The sequence below is a fragment of the Oncorhynchus mykiss genome, chromosome 19, assembly GCF_057628025.1.
Source record: "Oncorhynchus mykiss isolate SJ-2025 chromosome 19, ASM5762802v1, whole genome shotgun sequence".
NCBI lineage: Eukaryota > Metazoa > Chordata > Actinopteri > Salmoniformes > Salmonidae > Oncorhynchus > Oncorhynchus mykiss.
The window spans coordinates 45,287,595-45,310,534 of record NC_143040.1 but is presented as its reverse complement, the minus strand read 5'-3'; the positions used below and the strand labels follow the sequence as shown (position 1 = coordinate 45,310,534).

The following is a 22,940-nucleotide window of genomic DNA, read 5'->3' as shown; positions in this document are numbered from 1 at the left end:
GGGATGTTTTTCGGCTGCAGGGACTGGGAGACTAGTCAGGATCGAGGCAAAGATCAACGGTGCAATGTACAGTGCCTTGCGAAAGTATTCGGCCCCCTTGAACTTTGCGACCTTTTGCCACAAACAACCTGTTGTGACCTGTTGCTTCAAACATAAAGATATAAAACTGTTTTTTTTTGTGAAGAATCAACAAGTGGGACACAATCATGAAGTGGAACGACATTTATTGGATATTTCCAACTTTTTTAACAAATCAAAAACTGAAAAATTGGGCGTGCAAAATTATTCAGCCCCTTTACTTTCAGTGCAGCAAACTCTCTCCAGAAGTTCAGTGAGGATCTCTGAATGATCCGATGTTGACCTAAATGACTAATGATGATAAATACAATCCACCTGTGTGTAATCAAGTCTCCGTATAAATGCACCTGCACTGTGATAGTCTCAGAGGTCCGTTAAAAGCGCAGAGAGCATCATGAAGAACAAGGAACACACCAGGCAGGTCCGAGATACTGTTGTGAAGAAGTTTAAAGCCGGATTTGGATACAAAAAGATTTCCCAAGCTTTAAACATCCCAAGGAGCACTGTGCAAGCGATAATATTGAAATGGAAGGAGTATCAGACCACTGCAAATCTACCAAGACCTGGCCGTCCCTCTAAACTTTCAGCTCATACAAGGAGAAGACTGATCAGAGATGCAGCCAAGAGGCCCATGATCACTCTGGATGAACTGCAGAGATCTACAGCTGAGGTGGGAGACTCTGTCCATAGGACAACAATCAGTCGTATATTGCACAAATCTGGCCTTTATGGAAGAGTGGCAAGAAAGCCATTTCTTAAAGATATCCATAAAAAGTGTCGGTTAAAGTTTGCCACAAGCCACCTGGGAGACACACCAAACATGTGGAAGAAGGTGCTCTGGTCAGATGAAACCAAAATGTAACTTTTTGGCAACAATGCAAAACGTTATGTTTGGCGTAAAAGTAACACAGCTGAACACACCATCCCCACTGTCAAACATGGTGGTGGCAGCATCATGGTTTGGGCCTGCTTTTCTTCAGCAGGGACAGGGAAGATGGTTAAAATTGATGGGAAGATGGATGGCGCCAAATACAGGACCATTCTGGAAGAAAACCTGATGGAGTCTGCAAAAGACCTGAGACTGGGACGGAGATTTGTCTTCCAACAAGACAATGATCCAAAACATAAAGCAAAATCTACAATGGAATGGTTTAAAAATAAACATATCCAGGTGTTAAAATGGCCAAGTCAAAGTCCAGACCTGAATCCAATCGAGAATCTGTGGAAATAACTGAAAACTGCTGTTCACAAATGCTCTCCATCCAACCTCACTGAGCTCGAGCTGTTTTGCAAGGAGGAATGGGAAAAAATGTCAGTCTCTCGATGTGCAAAACTGATAGACATACCCCAAGCGACTTACAGCTGTAATCGCAGCAAAAGGTGGCGCTACAAAGTATTAACTTAAGGGGGCTGAATAATTTTGCACGCCCAATTTTTCAGTTTTTGATTTGTTAAAAAAGTTTGAAATATCGAATAAATGTCGTTCCACTTCATGATTGTGTCCCACTTGTTGTTGATTCTTCACAAAAAAATATAGTTTTATATCTTTATGTTTGAAGCCTGAAATGTGGCAAAAGGTCGCAAAGTTCAAGGGGGCCGAATACTTTCGCAAGGCACTGTACATAGAAATCCTTGATGAAAACCTGCTCCCGAGCGTTCAGGACCTGACTGGGGTGAAGGTTCACCTTCCAACAGTACAACGACCCTAAAAACACAGCCAAGACAATGCAGGAGTGGCTTTGGGACATATCTCTGAATGTCCTTGAGTAGCCCAGCCAGAGCCCTGACTGGAACCAGATCGAACATCTCTGGAGAAAAAGAATAGCTGTGCAGCTCCCCATCCAATGTGACAGAGCTTGAGAGGATCTGCAGAGAAGAATGTGAGAAACTCCCCAAATACAAGTGTGCCAAGCTTGTAGCGTCATACCCAAGAAGACTCGAGACTGTAATCACTGCCAAAGGTGCTTCAGCAAAGTACAGAGTAAAGGGTCTGAATACTTATGTAAATGTAATATTTCAGTTTTTTTATTTTATAAATGATCAAATGTCTAAACCAGTTTTTGCTTTATCATTATGGGGTACTGTGTGTAAATTGATGATAGGGGAAAAAAAGAATATAATCAATTTTAGAATAAGGTTGTAACGTAACAAACGTGGAAAAAGTCAATGGGTCTACTGTATACTGAACACAAATCTAAACGCAACATGTAAAGTTTTGGTCCCATGTTTCATGAGCTGAAATAACAGGAGACACTGTTTTGTTTACATCCCTGTTAGTGATAATTTTTCCTTTGTCAAGATAATCCATCCACCTGACATGTGTGGCAAATTAAGAAGCTGATTAAACAGCATAATCATTAGAGGTACACCTACTCAGGGCAATAAAAGGCCACTCTAAAATGTGCAGTCTTCACACAACACAATGCCACAGATGTCTGAAGTGATGAGGGAGCGTTAAATTGCTGACTGCAAGAATGTCCACCAAAGGTGTTTCCAGATAATTGAATGTTAATTTCTCTACTATAAGCCGCATCCAATGTTGTTTTAGAAAATGTGGCAGTACGTCCAACCGGCCTCACATGAGGCAAATGGTGGTCACACCAGATACTGACTGGCTTTCTGATCCACGGCCCTACCTTTTCTTGTAAGGTATTAGTGACCAACCGATGCATATCTGTATTCCAAGCCATGTGAAATCCATATATTAAAGCCTAATGAATTCATTTCAATTAACTGAATTTCTTAAATGAACTGTAACTCAGTAAAATCTTTGAAATTGTTAAATGTTGCGTTTCATATTTTTGTTCGGTGTAGATGTACCATACAGCACATAGAGTTCAAGTAGAAAAAGAAATGCAGGGTGCCGATGAATGGATAAAGATTTAGTTTTTTATATATAAATTATGGATCACACCATGAGATTAGTATTCTGTGCATACTCTGTTTATGTCAATGCGCCTCTAAAACTGCAGTAAGGGTTACAGTAGCCTATCCGTATACTGAATGTGCAGCGTGTTTCAAGTCTGTTTCTAGATCTGCATTTCTGCTACAACTGCCTCTCTAAAACTGTTTGGTGGACAGCTCCGTAGAATCAGCGTTATATTGTGTGTGTTCTGTCCAGGACCTGGTGAATGAGAAGCTAAAGGTGCAGCAGCAATGGAACGAGTTGGAGACACTGAGCCATGAGCTGGAGAAGATCGGCCTGAACAGAGAGAAACTACTGCAGGAGGAGCACAGCTGTGAAGACAAGTAAGAGGCTTTTCACTGTCTACCAGCATGCATTACACTAACTACATCTACACTGTACCAGCATGCCATCACACTACCGGTGTCTCAGACGCATGTCTCAGACTCAATACCTTACCCTCATAATACTGCAGCCATTTTTTGTATAAAAAAAGGGAGTGTACTAATATTTTGTAACGGGTATTTATAGCATTTGTGTGTGTGCTGATGCTGAAAAATGTGTGCCCAATGTCCACTTTGGATGAGGTACAGGGGACATGTTGGTTTTGAGTTGTAAAGGGGCTTTTCATGTTTAACAAGTTATTTGCTTTAATGGATTCTGCCCTACCTCCTGTGCCAGGTATAGTGGGTGAGTCCTGGTTTCTGTTCAAACCTGTGTTGAAAGCGTTTAATCTCTTTCTCTACAGATTTAATGTGACATTTTGTTTAGGCTCTTTTTTTTCAAATTGTTTGGTGCAGTTGGTGGCATGAACACGCGTTTCACTCAAACGTGTATGTGTTTGAGTGATCTCCAGCAGCAGGTGTGCAATGTTCTATTACAACCAATTTCAAAAGACTGTATGGGAAAATTACAGGGGAAAGATCATTTCCTTTCCTCTGTCTTGCAACAGTAAAATTCTCCTTGGAATTTTCCCTGGAGAGCGAAGGCTTTCTAGAATCTAGTCCTGCTGGGTGAGGTAATGTACAGTGACAGCACCTTACCTGGGTTCAAATATTTTCAAATATTTCCTTCAAATATTTTGCGCATTTGAGCCTGCCTGCCTGGGTTGCCAGATGAGTGAGGTTTTGGGACAATTCCATTGGTTCAATTGTATCAGACAACAAAAAAAAAAAAAGTATTTGAAAGAAAAAACGAATACTATTTGAACCCCAGGTCCGGTGAGGCAAGCAGCAGGACAGCGCTGTGGGAATAGCTGAACTGTACACTCCTGAACTCCAGCCTTTCTGAAGGGAAAATATATGAAATAAGACACTTTGGAAAAACGTGTATTGCCTGAAAGGGGAGGGCCTCTTCTTGAGGGGTTTTTCGTCAGTCTCTGAGGATGTGGTAAGAGGCACCTCTCAAGGTAAGACTTAGAGACCCAGCTGGGTGTCACCCAGGGAGATTGGATTAAAAACAAAGACATTCCTTCTCCAGCTATTTGTGCTCAATGAAACCCAAGCTGCCACTAATCAGTTCATGTCAAATAAATTCACCACCCCGAGTTACATTTCTACAGCACTTAGTAATCTCGTGTGCTCTGCACTCTTAAATTTATTTTTATTTAACTATTAGGTTCAACTGCTTGTGGCTAGGGTTTTTCATATGTTTCTGTCATAGTTGTCTTAGTGCAAAGCTAATACAGTGACTCCTTAGTACAGATGACAGTCATATGGTTGTAAAACATTTCAGATGACCTCAGCAAGCAAACCTCTGTCTCAAACTTGATCTCCCGTAGTATTACTCTAGTCTGTCCTAAGTGAAGGCTTGATATCTGCCACACATGCGGTCTCCCTCTTGGTATTATAAATAAGGTACAATAAATAGTACATTCAGCCTCAAACATAGATAAGTAAATGCACATCGTTCTACAGGAATTTCCATTGTTTGCTCATCATCGGACTTAAATAAAAGCCCCACGTTGCTGATACATTTGAATCACAATGAATTCATTCGTCTGGGACTTTCTATTGGCCTTCATGACATTTAGACATACTGTTTGCCTGTCTCTTTGCCCCCTCAGTAAGTTCAAGATCTTGGAGAGTAAGATCGAGTCAACACTGAAGAAGACTCTGGAGATCCGCGAGGAGAAGATTCAGGGGCTGGAGTCCCGACTGGAGGAGTCTAGTAGTCTCAACCAGCAGCTACGCACTGAACTCAGCACCGTACGTACCTATATGCCTCTCTCATTCACTCACACACACAGACGTGTGTACACACACAGTCTACTAATCATACTCTTGCACATACTCAATCTTTCTCACACAAACACTTTCACTCTTATTTCTACTCTCTTATGTAACTTATTCACTTACAATCCTTTTTACTCACACTGTTGCCCTCTTGTGTTGCGGTGATTAGGTGAAGAAGACTCTAGAGGCTCTGCGACAGAGGCAGGAGGAAGAGGAGGCCCACTCCCAGACCCAGAGCTCCACACTGCAGGCTGTAGGTCAGGGCCAGGGCAGGCCTGGCCAGAAGGAGAAGTGGGAGACGGAGACTAGAGAGGCCACCGCGGAGCTCCTCAAACTAAAGGACCGCCTCATCGACATAGAGAAGAATGTGAGTGGGGATGGAATTTTAAAAGGGTTGAATGTTTAGTTGACCATTGACAAGGACTTCTTCCTGTAGATCTCTCAACCCTTGCTGTGAATGCTTAGAACATATGTAGCAAAACAACTACTACAGTAACGGTCACAACATACTGGCCAATACAAGCATCAGGCAAATTGTTATACAAATGGTATATTGTGCATGTTTAATCTTACCTGGATGCCTTTCCCTTCAGAATGCAACCCTGCAGACAGAGAAGCACCTTCTGAAGGAGCAGCTGAGACAGCTGGACACCCAGAACAGTCAGCTGAATGCCCAGACTGTGGCCGTACAGAGGCAGTCTGCTGTACTGCAAGAGCACAACACGGCCCTGCACACACAGACAGCCAAGCTACAGGTACGACAATACATACTACAGGGGCTCTGCTCCACCATGTTCGCACAGCTACTGTGCTTCTCTGTCTCTCTGTCTCTCTGTCTCTCTGTGTGTGTGTGAGCTTGGTTGTGTGTCGGTCTGGCAGTTGTTCCTCACCCCCTTGTTTCCTTTTTAGTTACTCACCCCCTTGTTTGCATTCCTAGTAGGGCTGTCCCTGACTAAAAAAGATCTTGGTTAACCGACAGTCCTCTGTTCTTTCGTCCAATCGATCGGTCCAAATTTTTTAAACATGTATTTTTCCATATATATAGCATAGCATATATAGCCACACCCTATGCCCCCCCCACCTAGACCATGTTGCTATGTGCATAATAGCAAAGTTAACCAGTTGAGAACAATGCAGCAGCAGAATGAGGAGATGCGAAAACACCCCTTGCCTCATTGTCTAAGAAAAGTCAGGAAAGGGGAAATCCAAACTTGATTATAGATCTAATTAATAGTTTAACTGTTAAATGTGCCTGACTTTATAAGTCATCAATATATCTACAGAAATAAGATACTTCGGTTGCCTGTTTGAGTGTGTGTTTAATAGCCTACTGATTCCTCGAGCACCAAGCCAAATTCAGCTGTTTTTAATCTTTGCTGTAAAGGCGTTACACTTTTTTCATTAGAACAGCCTCTCTGGTATTATAATTTATTTAGTGTTTACACTGTTCCAAATTGTCCGAGACATTATATTTAGAATAACAAATAAAATGTATTTATATAGCCCTTCTTACATCAGCTGATATCTTAAAGTGCTGTATAGAAACCCAGTCTAAAACCCCAAACAGCAAGCAATGCAGGTGTAGAAGCACGGTGGCTAGGAAGAACTGCCTAGAAAGGTCAGAACCAAGGAAGAAACCTAGAGGAACCAGGCTATGAGGGGTGGCCAGTACTCTGGCTGTGCCGGGTGGAGATTATAACAGAACATGGCCAAGATGTTAAAATGTTCATAAATGACCAGCATGGTCAAATAATAATAATCACAGTAGTTGTCGAGGGTGCAACAAGTCAGCACCTCAGGAGTAAATGTCAGTTGGCTTTTCATGGCCGATCATAAAGAGTATCTCTACCGCTCCTGCTGTCTCTAGAGAGTTGAAAACAGCAGGTCAGGGACAGGTAGCACGTCCGGTGAACAGGTCAGGGTTCCATAGCCGCAGGCAGAACAGTTGAAACTGGAGTAGCAGCAAGGCCAGGTGGACTGGGGACAGCAAGGAGTCATCATGCCAGGTCCTCCAAGAGAATTAGAGAGAGCATACTTAAATTCACACAGGACACCGGATAAGACCGGAGAAGTACTCCAGATATAACCGACTGACCCTAGCCCCCCGACACACAAACTACTGCAGCATAAATACTGGAGGCGGAGACAGGAGGGGTCAGGATAATGCTCATTTTTCTTGATCTCCTTCTTATTGGTGTTGTTATTATTATGATCATAAGTAATGTCATTATCATTAGTAGGCTTAGTATAGCAGCCTGGTATAACCACCATTTTAGAATTCAGGCATAAAAGCACATCTGTTTTACTTTGGCCTATATTTCAATACTTTTTTTAGGCTACTGTATCAATCAATTGTTCATGTCATCACACAGCATTCATGATTTGAAATGCAATCAAGCATTTTAGTTTTAAAAATATATATAAAATTAAGCAAGCCTTGAAACCTTAAACAATAAATAGACCGGTGTCATTTTTGGTCTCACCTGTGCCGGCAGAAAGGCGAAGACCGACCCTGTCTATAGGTCAGGCCCTATTCGGACAGTATTAGTTTTACTGGGGAGGTCGGGGAAATGTAATTATGTGCATGAGCACAAAACACCACATCTGTAATATTAGTCCTGGCCTGTCAGTCATTTTTACATTGCAGGAGAGTAACAATTCCAGCCAGAATAACATACTGTTTTTTGGCAAACTCCAAGGTCCTCTGATAATTCTAGTCCTGTGCGAAATCGACATCCCTGTGTTTTGAGAGAAATGTCTGCGATTGACCTTCATAACTGTGTAAATGTATATAAAATAAAATTACAGGGGGCAGTTCGGGGAAAAAATTATCCCATCCAAATCGTCCTCTGGAATAACGGGCATTCTGGAGTTATAATTACATTACATAACCAACGTTCTCCAGTAATACTTGTCCTGTGCGAACAGGTCTTTGCTCATGTGCATGCGGTGCATACATGTGTCACGTAAAGAGAGCAAGGGTTGAGGGAATAGGAGGTTTTTCCTAAACAAATGATGGATTCCGGTAACAGATCTTTTCAGTCAGAAATGGCTGTAATTATGTTGCAGCTTCAGCAACACAGACCGCTCGATAAACACTTTGATGTTCTGTGGTAGACGATGCAGCCGGGAGGAGAGACAGACAACGGGTGCTAGTCAGTCCCTCGCTGTCTTTTTTTGTTATTAACAGAGCAGCAAGTCTGAGTCGGCCCCGGCACAATCAAATCAATTGCTGGTCGGACTCCCTCTAGTCATTTCTGTGTCCTAATTATTTCATCAGACTGTGTGCTTAAAGCATCAGACAAGCTAATATAGTTGATTTGATTAAAACACATATGATGTGTCAATATATGGAAAAATACACATTTAAAAATGTCTACTAATTGATTGGTTGAAAGAACAGACAACTCTTTTTTTTTTTTTTTGTCTGTCAGCCCTACACATGTGCCATGGAAAAAATATGTGTATTTGTGACCTCTCAACAACAAAAAATCTCTGTCGACCAACAGCCTATCGACCAAACAATAGACCAATCGACAAAATGGGGTCAGCCCTAATTCCTAGTTAGACTAGCTGTGTCAGTTGTTGCCAACATATAGATGTTGTAAAATGAAAGAAATGTCTCCCTCTTTTAGGTGGAGAACTCCACCCTCAACTCCCAGAGTGCATCTCTCATGGCCCAGAATGCTGTGCTGCAGGGCCAGGTGGGGGCGCTGGAGAGTGAGTCAGAGGCGTGGCAGCGGCAGCGGGAGGAGGCGCGGGTGGGTAGGGAGAGCGTGCTGCAGGATCACGAGCGCCTGCTGAGTGTGCATGAGAGACAGGCAGCGGAGTACGAGCAGCTCATCGCCCAACACGCCACCCTGAAGGGCAACCAGAGAGCTCTGGAGCAAGAGCACCGCACACTGGAGAACAAGTGGGTCACACACATGGGGCACACGCACAGGGGTTACACAAACCACCTGGCACACACACACCAAGTGGTAATACCCTAAGGCAGGTGGTAATACCCTAAGGCAGGTCTATGTAAAAAAAAAAATAATAATCAAATTAAAAAAAAGGTTCATTGCAGGGGTGCTGGATATTTTCAACATTATTCTTCAGAAGAACTGACTCACACTCCAGCACAACCTCCAATAAATCACTTTTCTTAAAATGGAATGTTGCTTAAAGTAAATGAAAGAAGTGGAGTGCACTCAACTTGCGTGAGTCAAGGTGCAACCAAAATTTTTTAGCATTGTTGAAAAGGCTCAACGCTATTAAAATCACACCACCATTTCCTGGTTGCTAAAATTAGAATAGTTTGCCTAATTTCAGTTTGACAAAACAAGCAAGTATAGTGTAGTCATTGTAATCCAATCAAATCACATTTTATTTGTCACGTGCCGAATACAACAGGTGCCGAATACAACATGCTTACTTACAAGCCCTTAACCAACAATGCTGTTTTAAGAAAAATAAGAGTTGAGAAAATATTTACTAAGTCAACAAAAGGTTTAAAAAATAAGAGCAACAATAAAATAAAAGGCTATTTCTATGTGAATTTGGTTGGGTTGCCCAAAAATTTACATATTGCATCTTTAAAAGAAATGAGGTATTTTTTTAAATCGTCTGAACTAGGCATCTCAATAAATGACGATCAGCTAATGCCAAATTCCAGTCTGAAGGAGATATGCTTTGAATTAATTTCCCTCAGTCATTAGGTGTGTTTTTTTGTCACACACAATGAGTCCTTGTGAGTATCAGAGAGGGAAACAGGAGGCATGTACTTGTTCCTTGGTCTTAACTTTCAGGAATGGGGTCATAATATTTTGTGGCTTAAACGCTAGAGCCAAATTCATAGGAAGAAAAAAAACAACAACATGGTGCTAGAAATCACACTATAGACAACCACCATAGTACTTGTCATTTTGGCTGGGATTTTTTTACGGACCTTTTTATCAATGTTCAGAAATCATCAAAGGGCGCGGGATAAATAAAGTGACTATGGTCACACATACATGTCATAATCCACAGGTTCACACCTCTCTCTCTCTCTCACACACACACACACACACACACACACACACACACACACACACACACACACACACACACACACACACACACCAAGTGATTGAACACACATGGAAGAGTCCACAATGGGTCATACACACCAAGCGGTCAACTACCATGGTCACAAATACACTCACCAAGATGTTACACTGAGAAGGTGTAATAGAAAAGGTCAGATTTGTTTAAAATAAATGTATATTATCACAGAGTGGGCATATTACATGGTTGTTCATGTTCATGTCATGTGTATTGACATCGGTGTGAGTCTGTATCAATTGGTTACATGTCATCAAGAGAACTGTGTTAATATATTTCTCTGAAGTTAATTTTCCAATAACAGACTTTCTCATTTGATAAGCCACATCTAAACAGCCATAGGCTTGTGAAAGTATGTCCTTCCAGACTGGCTTGGCACTGGGACATTGAGAGACCGCCCTAAGGAAGTGACCTAGGGGATGTGTTGCGTACCCTTCCTGCCTCTCTCCTGACCACTCCATGCCACGGCTGGAACAGTACAGCAGTAACAGACTGGGTGTGATTTCACTCACACCCTGGCTGGAGCTGGGAGAAACTGCTGACACCGCAACGGTCGGGTTGGGTGGAGACAGGTAGCCTATCACTAGGGCTAGGGAGGGACAGGACAACAGAAGTTAACATCAGGCCAGAATTGTGACTGTTCAATAAAGCTGGGAGACTAATTTCATTCAGTTGGTGTTCAGATAGGGTTTTTGGATGTCAGTGGAACTCTTCTAGTCTGCTGCTTTTATTGTTTTACAGTGGAACCTTATAACCTGTACTGCTTCAGGCAGGCCACTCCTGAGGGGAGGGCCGGAGGGCGACATCACTCCTCTAACTATTGCGACAGTGTTCTTTGTTTTTTTGCTGTGGTTATATTTGGACTTGGTTATATTATGTACGTATATCTCATAGGGCTGAGCGGTATACCTTATTTTATGACATACAGGTATTGATGCAGGGACCGTTTTGGTTTTTACTTCTATACCAGTATTTTAATGTTTGGTTTGTTAAATGTGATATGCCATCTGTAATGTTAATTTTTACTTTGCTACTTGACTCATCTGTCCACTCTCTCTCTCCGTGCCACTTTTCACACAGACCTAGCCACGCCCCCTGTCACTCAAGGAGCTCATTTGATGTTCCTCAACCACGAGACACTTGCGTTCAGTCTGCATGGTCAATGCAGCACATGCAACAATGTTGATGACACCGATGCTGTTTTCACTTTTCTTCTTAATATAAACCCACCAGCGTTCTTAATATAAACCCGCCAGCGTTCTATAATGACACTATTAGTTTGTCTTTTCTTAGCAAGTTGCCCTGATTCTTGATGCTAATCGTTAGCCGCTAATGTTAATAGCTAGCTAATAAATGTACTGAGTAAGAGAACGTAACTAGCTAATACCAGTGATGGTGTAGACCTAAATCAGCAAGTTGTTTGTGCAACATTATCTTCTAAATCAAAGAGAAATATGCCAAGCAAAAATATGTTAACTACATGAAGTAGCTACGAGAGAACATGCAATGTAGCCAAAGCTTATAGGGTCCCCTAGGAAACACGTATCAACACTTTAGTTCCTACCTTGTCACAATAACTCTTTCCTGACATTTTAATTCGTTGTCATCTCAAACACTGTTCTATTCTAACTATTGAATTATAATAGTCATTCTATTCCCATGATTCCAACAGTTTTGCTCTAAGTCGCAAGTCAAACCGCAATTGCAACATTTGGTTAAAAATAAGTCCTAGATTATTTGCCCATATCTGCATCCCTACGTGGTAGTGTGCAGCAGTGTGCAGCTCTGTGGCAGTGTGGAAATTCTCAATTGAGCAGTGGTGTAAAGTACTTAAGTAAAAATACTTTTGGTTACTACTTAAGTTGTTTTTTGGTATCTGTACTTTACTATTTTTTTTCTTTTTGAAAACTTTTGCTTCACTACATTCCTAAAGAAAATACTGTACTCTTTACTCCATACATTTTCCCTGACACCTAAAAGTACTCGTTACATTTTGAATGCTTAGCAGGACAGGAAAATGGTCCAATTCACGCACTTGCCAAGAGAACATCTCTGGTTATCTATTGCCTCTGATCTGGAGGACTCACGAAACATAAATGCTTTGTTTGTAAATTGTGCTGGAGTGTGACCCTGGCTATCCGTTAATATATATATTTTTAAATGGTGCCATCTGGTTTGTGTAATATAAGTAATTTTAAAGTATTTTTACTTCTATACTTGAATTTATACTTAAAATACTGTGATAATATTTTGGACATATCGCCCAGCCCTAATATCACATACACACACACACACACACACAGAGACATGATGAGAACCCACACACTATCCTGTACTGGAAAAATTGTCCTATTGGGAAGCTTACTATCACATCAGTCTAAATGGAGTAATGTGAGATGTGACGTGGTTGAGCTGGCTAACTAAAAAATGTCTCCTTATCTACTTTTTTGAATAATGGAGCAGGGTCCCTTGGGGCCCGGATTGAGGCCCAGGGATTAGAAGAGTCTGCCTGCTGTGCCGTCAAGGACCTAATCAGCCTGAATATCAGATGGTCCATATATGCCTCAAAGGCCTGGGTTGTGTTCATTAGGGTACACCGTAGAAAAACATTTAAAATATATTTTTCAACACAACTAAAATGAGAGGTTCTTATTGGACAGGCTGAGGTAGTCCCTCCCTTTTCCAGTCAGTTTCTTTAATTTTTTGGAAATTATGAAAGAATCAAGACAAACCTGATGGGATTTTAGCAGCTCTTTGAACACACCACCACATATATCATGGATGCTCAATACTTCATGACTTTTCCATCCAGCTCTTGTCGGACCCAGTATCGTTATTGTTCTTTCGGTGGTAATAGGAATCTATATGGGATGGGATTGCCATGGCCTATTTGTAGATGTAACACAATACAAAACATGGGGACAGTTAATTAGGCACCATACAGTGCCTTGCAAAAGTATTCAGACCCCTTGGATTTTCCCCCACATTTTGTTACAAAGTGGGATTAAAATGTATTTGTCATTTAACTGCCTCCTTATTTTCAAGCATGGTGGTGGCTGCATCATGGTACGAGTGTGCTTGACATAAGCAAATACTGAGGAGTTTTTCAGAATTAAAAGAAAAGGGATAGTGCTAAGTACAGGAAAATCCTGGCGCAAAACCTGCTTTACACCAGACACTGGGAGAGGACACCTTTCAGCAGTACAATAACCTACAATACATGGCCACATCAACACTTGAGTTGCTTACCAAGAAGACTGTGAATGTTCCTAAATGGCCAAGTTACACTTTTGACTTAAATTCGCTTGAAATACTATAGAAATTACTGTCATGATCCCCAACCTCCTTGAAGAATTTTGAAAAGAATAATGGCCAAATATTTCACAATCCAGGTGAGCAAAGCTCTAGAGACTTACCCAAGAAGACTCACTGCTGGAATTGCTGCCAAAGGTGTTTCTAACATGTATGGACTCAGGGAGCTGAATACTCATGCAATGACTATTTTATTTATGCAAATGTTCTTCCACTGTGACAATAGCGTATAGATTGTTGACAAAAAATGACAATTAAATCCATTTTAATCCCACAATAAAAATGAAATCCAAGGGGTCGGAATACTTTGACCTCTGAGGAGAAATTGTCTTTTAACCCAGTCTTTGTTTCTGTTTTTCTGTCTGGGTCTCTGTGTGCAGGTACATGGTGCTCCTGAAGCAGAAAGATGCCATGGAGGCGCTGGAGTCCACCCTCCAGAAGGAGAGGGAGAGTCTAGGAGAGGAGATCCACAAAAACGCCCTGATCCTGGGGGAGAACCAGAGCCTGAGGGGGGAAGTGGACAGGTGAGCTCAGTCAGCACAGCAGCACCTGAATACAGCACCAACAACCAACTCCAGCTTTTCAAAGCACCACATAGAGAACAGCCCAAGAACAGCCTGACCCTGGCACCCTCTGGTGGTTACATACTGTAATGGCTGTTTCTAACTATCTTTCTCCAGCTACACACACTTGGCCATGTTTTTTTTAACACTACAGTTAGATTAAACTGGCTTTTGTTACCAAGTTGGCAGAAAAAATAAGTATGGCTAAACTCACCTCTCAACAAAAATCTAACAAAATTAACTAACTACAACACTGACTAGCTGACCCTACAATTGGTATTTTGAAGATGAATTTGTTTTGCAAAGCACCAGGAACTCATGTCTCTCCATACGGTCTCTCCACACCCCCTGAAGGTTGACCCAGACACATACCCAGCTACGTGCGGAGTATGATGGGCTGCAGGTGCAGACCAAGGAGCTGAAGACTAGTCTGAATGGAGCTCAGCTGGAGGTGAACCGCTGGCAGGCCAGATACGACTCAATGAAGGAGCAACACCAGGGCCTGGACATCTCCATGACCAAGCTGGACAACCACTGTGAGGTACAGAGACGACTGAAAGACCACACCGGGACCTCAATGAGCTACTGCACAAGGGACTGTCTATGTCTAAGATAAAACAGCTCATCTCTATTGTGTGTTCTGTCCCAGTTGCTGACGCGTCTGAAGGGGAACCTGGAGGAGGAGAACCACCACCTGCTGAGTCAGATCCAGATGTTGAGCCAACAGAACCAGACCCTTCTGGAGAGAACCATGGAGAGCAAGGAGCTCTACCACGAAGAGCAAAAACAGTACATGTGAGTAGGGTGTGTGTGTGTGTGTGCACGTGCGGGTATATAGAGGGAGATATTTTCTACTGGAATTTGATTTGTTTAATGTCATAAATAAATCGAACAAATCCTGTGTTTCCAGTGACAAGTTGAACTCACTCCGGAGGCAGAAAGAGAAGCTGGAGGAGAAGATCATGGATCAGTACAAGTTTTATGATCCAACCCCTAAAAAGTAAGTTTTTTTTTTTTTAACACTTGCTAATCTAAGTCAATGGAATAGGATGACAAATGGATGCATTTAGCAAGCCCTAGGTCCCTGAGTTGTCCCTGAGTTGTTCCTGGTCAGGTCACATGGTCTGTAAACCCTCCTGACCCTAGCTATGCCACTTGTGGAGAGCTTACTTTGTGGGCCCTAGAGCATACATAGACAGGAAAGAAATATGACGCAAGTGAAGATGACCTATGGCCTGAGGATAGATGGATGTCTGAGTGAAACTGTGATTTCCTGTCTGTCAGGAAGAACCACTGGGCCGGGGCGAAGGCCTTGGCCAAACTCATCAAGCCCAAGAACAGACAGGACAGCTCGAGGGAGAGGGTGCGGAGCGCCCCAGACATCCCCCTGCCAGAACCTCCCACCCTGGACTTCCCTGACATACCTCCCCCCCTGCCTCCCCCTCCTCTACCCCCCCGCCAGTCCCGCCTCAGCCTGGACTCTGTGGGGAACCACTCTCAGGAGGAGAACCACCACGGACAGGGGCACTCCCCTACCCTCACCCCCACCCACTCCAGCAGAGGTAAGACTGACACGGGGGTGGGGGGTGGGTTGGGGAACTAAAGGGAAATGCAGTGTATTTGTCTACTCATCCAGGATTGTTCTTAACTGAATAAGGAAAGGTGTCAAGGCCGTACAGTTCTATTTACCACAAGAGGGAGCTCTAGCTACACACAATCTCACATTTCCTCCCCCTCCAAACTCATCTTGCATGTTCTTCATTATCTACTACTTCATTGAGGATCTATTGCATGCCTAAACATTTTAATACTTTAACTCTTCATCTTCTCTGTTGGACTATTTTGGACTCTGTTCATTAATATAATGCATGTAGTTAACTACTTTCTTTCACTCACTCATCTCTCTTTCTCCCCCTTCTTTGTCGTTGTGTGTATAACATAATCCCCTATCATTCAGCACCCCCAGCCCTGCCAGCGGTACTCCCCGTCACAGCAGCCAAGCGGTTTGGTTTTCTGAGGAGTAAGAGCCAGGAGAAAATGAAGGTTCCCAAGATGCCTCTCTCACGACATTCTCTCTCTAGACAACTTCGCTTCTGGTCCTCCTCTGACATCTCCACCTGTACCACCGAGCCTCTCTTGCCCCTCATTGGACAGTTCTAATACCACCACCACCATCTTTGTCATCTTCATGTTCACTCACCCCCCCCCCCCCCCCCTTTAAAAAAAAAAATCTGCAACATCTTCACTTTTTGGCCCTCTGTCATAATTTACTTACAGAAAACTGACCTCTTAATGCACATGTTCCTCCCATCACAACATACACTTATCACACATACCAACACACACAAACTGAACTCTGAACTGAACCTTTTGAGGCCTCTAGCCTCATACCCTGCACACTCCACTCTGGACTCTGGCTTGACCCTGCAGTAAGTAGCCCTGTTTTGGATTAGAGCCCGCCCCTACTGCAGCCAGCCCTTACTGCAGCCAGCAGCTTTGCCTCTCTCTGTGAAAATGAGATCTGTGTGTCTGTCAACTGATGTTTAATCATGTAAAGTGGGCAACTGAAGAGCGATGATACCAGCCCAATGAAGGCAATTACTCTGTCTGCTGTGTCTCTTAGTCTGGCAGCTGGTATAAATCTCATGTTGCACATGGCTGGAGGGGTGATGAGAGGAGAACTTGTTACAGGGGCAATCTGCAATATTTACTGCTGTTTAAAGGGTTGTGCTTTTAATCCCAGTGCAAAGAAAATGCGACATTGGGGAGTGATGTGTGCACATGCTGTCTGTGCTGTGTTGTGTTAGCCTGTGTCATGTTGCTGATAATACGAATGCCTCCAGCTAGCATCACACTCTGACTCTCCATGTCAAACGCGCACCACAGTCTAACATCATCCTATCCTTTATTCCATATCCTGTACTCTTATCTGTCTGTCACTTGCGTTTTAGCCATGCGTTTTAGCCTCACTCGCTGTCCACCTCGTTTCCCTCCACACCATTCGCGTTATCCCTTTGCAAAAATACAGAATAGCTGTTGTATTGGAACTATTGATGTCTGAGACTACTAACACAGTGATGTTTGCATAAATGACCAATCCAATGCTGGACTGAGAGAGGGAGCAAGGAATGCAATAACACTAAGGTATAGAACCAGACCCTCCCGGAGCCAGTAGTCTACCAGACACCCTGCTGTCTGAGACACCACTGTCTTGTAGGCTACCCACACACTCTCTTTCTCTCTCACTTTCTTCCTTTCTTGAGAGTTAGAATCAGACAGGAAACTGCCAAAGCCTTCACTTCCTATAGAATAGTAGAACTGCCAGTGTTCTATTGTCTCAGCAGTCCAGGGTTCAGTCTGACTTACTATAAAGGGATTTAGCTTTTTATTCTTTGGTAAAAAAAAGACTGATCAGATAGAAACATTGGTAGGTCCAAAATGCATCTAAAAACCATTGATGTGCGTACAGTATGTTGCCATTTGGAAAGTGGTCTGACTGAAGAAATGCTAGTTGAGACTATTGTATATCATTGTGTACTGTAGCAAATGTGCAAATGGAGTCAACTTGTGTCCTTTGAAAGCTTTTGCTTACACTTACGCTTCACTGCTCTAGCACGCACTTGTCTACCTGCCCTAACTGTCCACTGTCCAGCAGCCTCCAGCTCACCTGCCTCTGCTGTGTGGAGAATGGGGTTGTTTGTTTGGACGGATGTGGTACCATCATGGATACTAACTGCTCTGTTATTGTTCCCCTAGCACTAAACGACAGTGGAGTGTCCCGAGGCAGGGAGCTGTACCGAATTCCAGGGGGTAGCAGTGAGAGTGTCAATGGCACAGAAGAGCTCTACGCCAGAAGAAGAGGTGTGGAGCTAGGGGGTGCTGCTCACTCCACCCTCGCCAACCACACCTCCACTTCAGGCCTGACACCCAACTCAAGCTCCAGGCCTGGACGCAGACCCAAAGGTACGGTAGGCCCCAATGCCCATTTACTGACTAGCTGCCATCTTCAATGTTAAGATGTCATGATGTAGTGTAGATCTGCAGTATGTTCTTTCTATGAAACTGCACGTTTGCTTATGTCTCTTCTTAAAGTCAGTAATTAAGTTTCCATTCACAGTTAAGTAAAGTCATTCCGTTAAATAAATCAAGACGGGTGTGATGGAAACACGATGTCTGTACAATTTCATAAATGTTGACAGACAATTTGTTTGTTTGACATGGTGTGAAGTTTTTGAGTCTGTAAAATGTATTATGCGGTGGAAAGTCCTTTATGCCCATGATATGGAGTCACGTGATGATATGCTATGTTGTACTACCACAACCATGTGGAGAAGCGTTGCGTTTGTAGGCAGATTAAATAAGTTCAACTTCATGGTGGTTAACTGATGGGTGGTGATGAGCTTGATGCAAATTTACAATAAATATCAAGGGTATTATTTGAATGCTGGTGACATGATGATCGACGCTTGGCTGCAAATGATCAAATACATTATATTGCTCTTATCCATATCTCTTCATAACCTATCCTGTCCATTTTATTAGCGACCTGTTGTCTAGAGAGAATGCTCCAAAACCAGATTGGGCAAGCTTGCAATTTATAGCAACAGTTTTTGTGGCAAAGCCATCGGTAGAGTTTAAAATGTGATGGAACCCCATTCAATCAATCAAATGTGTTCATAAAGCCCTTTTTACGTCACCAGTTGTCACAAAGTGCTTATACAGAAACCCAGCCTAATACCCCAAAGAGTGAGCTATGCAGATGTAGAAGCACGGTGGCTAGGAAAAACTCATTAAAAAGGCAGGAACCTAGGAAGAAACCTAGAGGAACTAGGCTCTGAGGGGTGGCCCAGTCCTCTTCTGGCTGTGCGGGGTGGAGATTATAAGAGTACATGGCCATTAAGGCCAGATCGTTCTTCAAGATGTACAAACGTTCATAGATGACCAGCAGGGTCAAATAATAATCAGTGGTTGTAGAGGTTGCAACAGGTCAGAAGTTAATGTCAGTTGGCTTTTCATAGCCAAGCATTCATTCAGAGTTTGAGACAGCATGTGCCGTAGAGAGGGGGAGAGAGGGTCGAAACGGCATTGAACTTCTGCTTTAAATTCGGTGCATATGAACTTCACCGCCAAAGTTATTTTTATGTGCACTGCGTTATCACACACAGCATTTTATCCACAAGAAATCAGTTTGATGGACGCGTACCTCCAGTGAGAGAACATGCATTTTTTTAAATGCAGGTTTTAGAATATTTGCATGGAAACCTATCTAGTGTTCCAGAATAACACCAAACGGGTGACTTAAATCCCTAATCTCCCAGAGCGCACGCAGTGCTGAAAAATTGACATGTCACTTAAGTCTACCAAGAGGTTATCAGTGTTTTGGAATAATTCTGCCATCCTTAGTCAATAATCACAGTCGGAACATTTGTTTACTTTCCTTGAAACCTTGTGGTCCAATCTCAGAACTTTGTCCCATCAACTGGAGAATAGATACACAAACACTTACAGGAAGGAGCCTTGTGGCTCAAGGCGACATCATCGTACAGAGCCAGTTGTTACATTGTTAATCAGTAGCAACATTTTAATTCAGTATGTAGAAGTGAAGTGGATTATCTATAGTTGATATACTGTGTATAAACCTGGGGTTTTCCTATATCCCCTTAATCATCCTTAAACACTACTGCCCTTTTAGTGTGCACAGTTTTAATTGTAAAGTGGGACAGTATCAGCGTGTGGTTGGTTACCTGTCTGTTGGGACAAATGACTCGTAACACACATACCTTCATCTCTCTATCAATATGTGATGACGTGGCGGAGTAACTCACTTCCCTCTGTGCTCTGCAGGTTTTATCCACGAGGACGACCCTCGGGTTCACTCCCCCGACGCCTTGTTTGGGAGCAGTATCCATGGAAACGCAGGTAAAAGACCAGGCTGATCAATACAAGTTCAGACGGCTGCTGGACCCTTGGGCTCCCTTTCACTCTCTGTCCCGCTCTCTGTTTCATTCTTTCTTGCTCTCTTTCCCGCCTCCGTCTCTTTCTCTGCAGGTTATCGACCAGGCTCTGCTGAGCTCAGCCGCAACACCTCCAGCAGCAACTCCCCTGTTAACTTCAAAGGTACAACCAACATTATGCCCATCTGCAAACCCTGCAAATTACTTCAATAGATGCCATTTTATATTTAACTGATTTCTATACCAGATTTGTCATTATATTGGGCATGTCTCAGGCCATTGTTTTAGCCTGCTTTCTAGTACTATCCCCCACTGTGGACTTAAGTCGTTTTCAGCGTTTAGTTGACTAAAAAGCAATACTGTATCTCTTATCCTGATGGTTTATCTTTACCTCTCTACCTCCCTCTGTCCATCTAGATTCCCTGGAGCGCCTGCAGGGCCGTTCTGCCAGCCTGTCCAGTGATGACGTAGTGGCCGTTAGTCACGACGTCTCCCACTCCCTGTCTCTCCCCCGGAGCTCCACGGTTCCCTACGACACCCATACACACACCCCGACCAAGAGGAGTGCACCCCGGCCGGGCCGCCACCGAACCTCCTCCCCTGGCAGCGATATGGTCACCTTGGAAGAGTTCCTGGAGGAGAGCAACACCCTCTCACCACCGACTGTAAGAATAGAGGGATAATGTGTCATAGGGAGATGGATGAATGGTTTGGGATGTGGATGTTTTTTCTCTCTATATACACACACAACACCCCATAATGATGAAGTAAAACTTTTTTTTAATATTTTTTTATGTATAAAAAATAAACTGATTACATTTAGGTATTCAGACCCTTTTCTCAGTACTTTGTTGATTCTGTAATTGCTGCCAAAGGTGCTTCGAGTCTTCTTGGGTGTGACGCTACAAGTTTGGCACACCTGTATTTGGGGAGTTTCTCCCATTCTTCTCTGCAGATCCTCTCAAGCACTGTCCGGTTGGATGAGGAGTGTTGCTGCACAGCTATTTTCAGGTCTCTCCAGAGATGGTAGATCGGGTACAAGTCCGGGCTGTGGCTGGGCCACTCAAGGACGTAGATACTTGTCCCGAAGCCACTCCTGCATTGTCTTAGTTGTGTTCTTAGGGTCGTTGTCTGTTGGAAGATGAACCGTCACCCCAGTCTGAGGCCCTGAATGCTCTGGAGCAGGTTTTCATCAAGGATCTCTCTGTACTTTGCTCCATTCATCTTTCCCTCGATCCTGACTGGTCTCCCAGTCCCTGCTGCTGAAAAACATCCCTACAGCATGATGCTGTCACCACCATGCTTCACTGTAGGGATGGTGCCAGGTTTCCTCCAGACATGATGCTTGGCATTCAGGCTAAAGATTTCAATCAAACCAGAGAATCTTGTTTCTCACGGTCTGAGAGTCATTTAGGTGCCTTTTGGCAAACTCCAAGTGGGCGGTCATGTGCCTTTACGGAGGAGTGGCTTCCACCTGGCCTACTCTATAAAGGCCTGATTGGTGGAGTGCTGAAGAGATGGTTGTCACTCTGGAAAGTTATTTTATCTCCACAGAGGAACTCTGGAGCACTGTCAGATTAACCATTGGGTTCTTGGTCACCTCCCTGACCATGGCCCTTCTCCCCCAATTGCTCCATTTGGCTGGACGGCCAGCTCTAGGGAGAGTCTTGGTGGTTCCAAACTTCTTCCATTTAAGAATGATGGCGGCCACTGTGTTCTTGGGGACCTTCAATGCTGCAGACATTTTTTGGTACCCTTCCCCAGATCTGTGCCTCTACACATTCCTGCCTTGGAGCTCTACGGACAGTTCCGGCTTGGTTTTTGCTCTGACATGCACTGTCAACTGTGGAACCTTATATAGACAGGTGTGTGCCTTTCCAAATCATGTCCAATCAATTGAATTGACCACAGGTGGACTCCAATCAAGTTGTAGAAACATCTCAAGAATGATCAATGGAAACAGGATACACCTGAGCTCAGTTCGAGTCTCATAGCAAAGGGTCTGAATACTTATGTAAATAAGGTATTTCTGTTTTTTTTATTTTTAATACATTTGCAAAGATAATCTAAAACCGGTTTTCGCTTTGTCATTATGGGGTGTTGTGTGTAGATTGATGAAACAAATACAGATATTTCATTGATTGTAGAAGAAGGCTGTAATGTTACAAAATGTGGAAAAAGTCAAGGGGCTTGAATAATTTCTGAATGCACTGTACATCAACCACTGTACGAACTTGTACGTTCTATGCCATAAAGTGATGTATGGTGGTTTGGCATGGATGGAATCGTGGATATAGCTTCTAGTTTAATATGACACATTCTGAGTTAATTTTCCCAACCAGCTATAAGCATATAGTGTCATAGAGAAATGGATGAAAGGTTTGGGAAGGCGTTGTGGCTTCAATTGAAGTGATGCTACATAAAGCACAGCTTCCCTCTCTCCAGCCCCTCTGCAGGAGAACTCCTCTCCACCAACAGCTCCTCTGACTGAGGCTCTGTTTTTGGTACCACCAGGGTGATGGATGGATGGGTGGCACTGTTAGTTTTTGGTCATTCACCTCACTTGACAGGCTTTTGTCGATGAAATGTTAGGACGTGCACATCTACACACTCTCCATTCACCTCACTTCCTAACTCACACAGTAAATAAAATGGCCATCACTTAGCGGGCATACTGTGGCAACAGGGGGGGGTTCAACACCACACAATGTACATTTTTCTTTTTCGCCATGTCTCTTGTTCTCTTCCTACCTCTGTTTTAAAGAATGTAGAGATCAATCTGATTCTCGCTTCCCTGACTAACCAC

At 43.2% G+C, this 22,940-nt stretch overlaps 1 protein-coding gene across 2 annotated transcripts in view; it reads left to right on the top strand.

Annotated features, from left to right (window-relative positions):
• Nucleotides 1-22,940, top strand: part of ccdc88c (coiled-coil and HOOK domain protein 88C) — an 84,031-nt gene that overhangs the window by 57,014 nt on the left and 4,077 nt on the right. The window contains exons 18-32 of one of the 2 annotated variants that reach the window (XR_016488681.1): nt 3,200-3,327; nt 5,049-5,190; nt 5,387-5,584; nt 5,811-5,972; nt 8,853-9,130; nt 13,998-14,141; nt 14,535-14,721; nt 14,830-14,975; nt 15,091-15,180; nt 15,465-15,742; nt 16,138-16,609; nt 17,937-18,143; nt 20,025-20,099; nt 20,229-20,297; nt 20,552-20,799. Coding sequence is in view for 1 of the 2 variants with exons in the window: in XM_021574068.3 (XP_021429743.3) it covers nt 3,200-3,327; nt 5,049-5,190; nt 5,387-5,584; nt 5,811-5,972; nt 8,853-9,130; nt 13,998-14,141; nt 14,535-14,721; nt 14,830-14,975; nt 15,091-15,180; nt 15,465-15,742; nt 17,937-18,143; nt 20,025-20,099; nt 20,229-20,297; nt 20,552-20,799 (2,352 nt within the window). In the remaining variant the exon portion in view is untranslated. The remainder of the gene's footprint in view (nt 1-3,199; nt 3,328-5,048; nt 5,191-5,386; nt 5,585-5,810; nt 5,973-8,852; nt 9,131-13,997; nt 14,142-14,534; nt 14,722-14,829; nt 14,976-15,090; nt 15,181-15,464; nt 15,743-16,137; nt 16,610-17,936; nt 18,144-20,024; nt 20,100-20,228; nt 20,298-20,551; nt 20,800-22,940) is intronic. The other variant, XM_021574068.3, reaches the window with a different exon arrangement.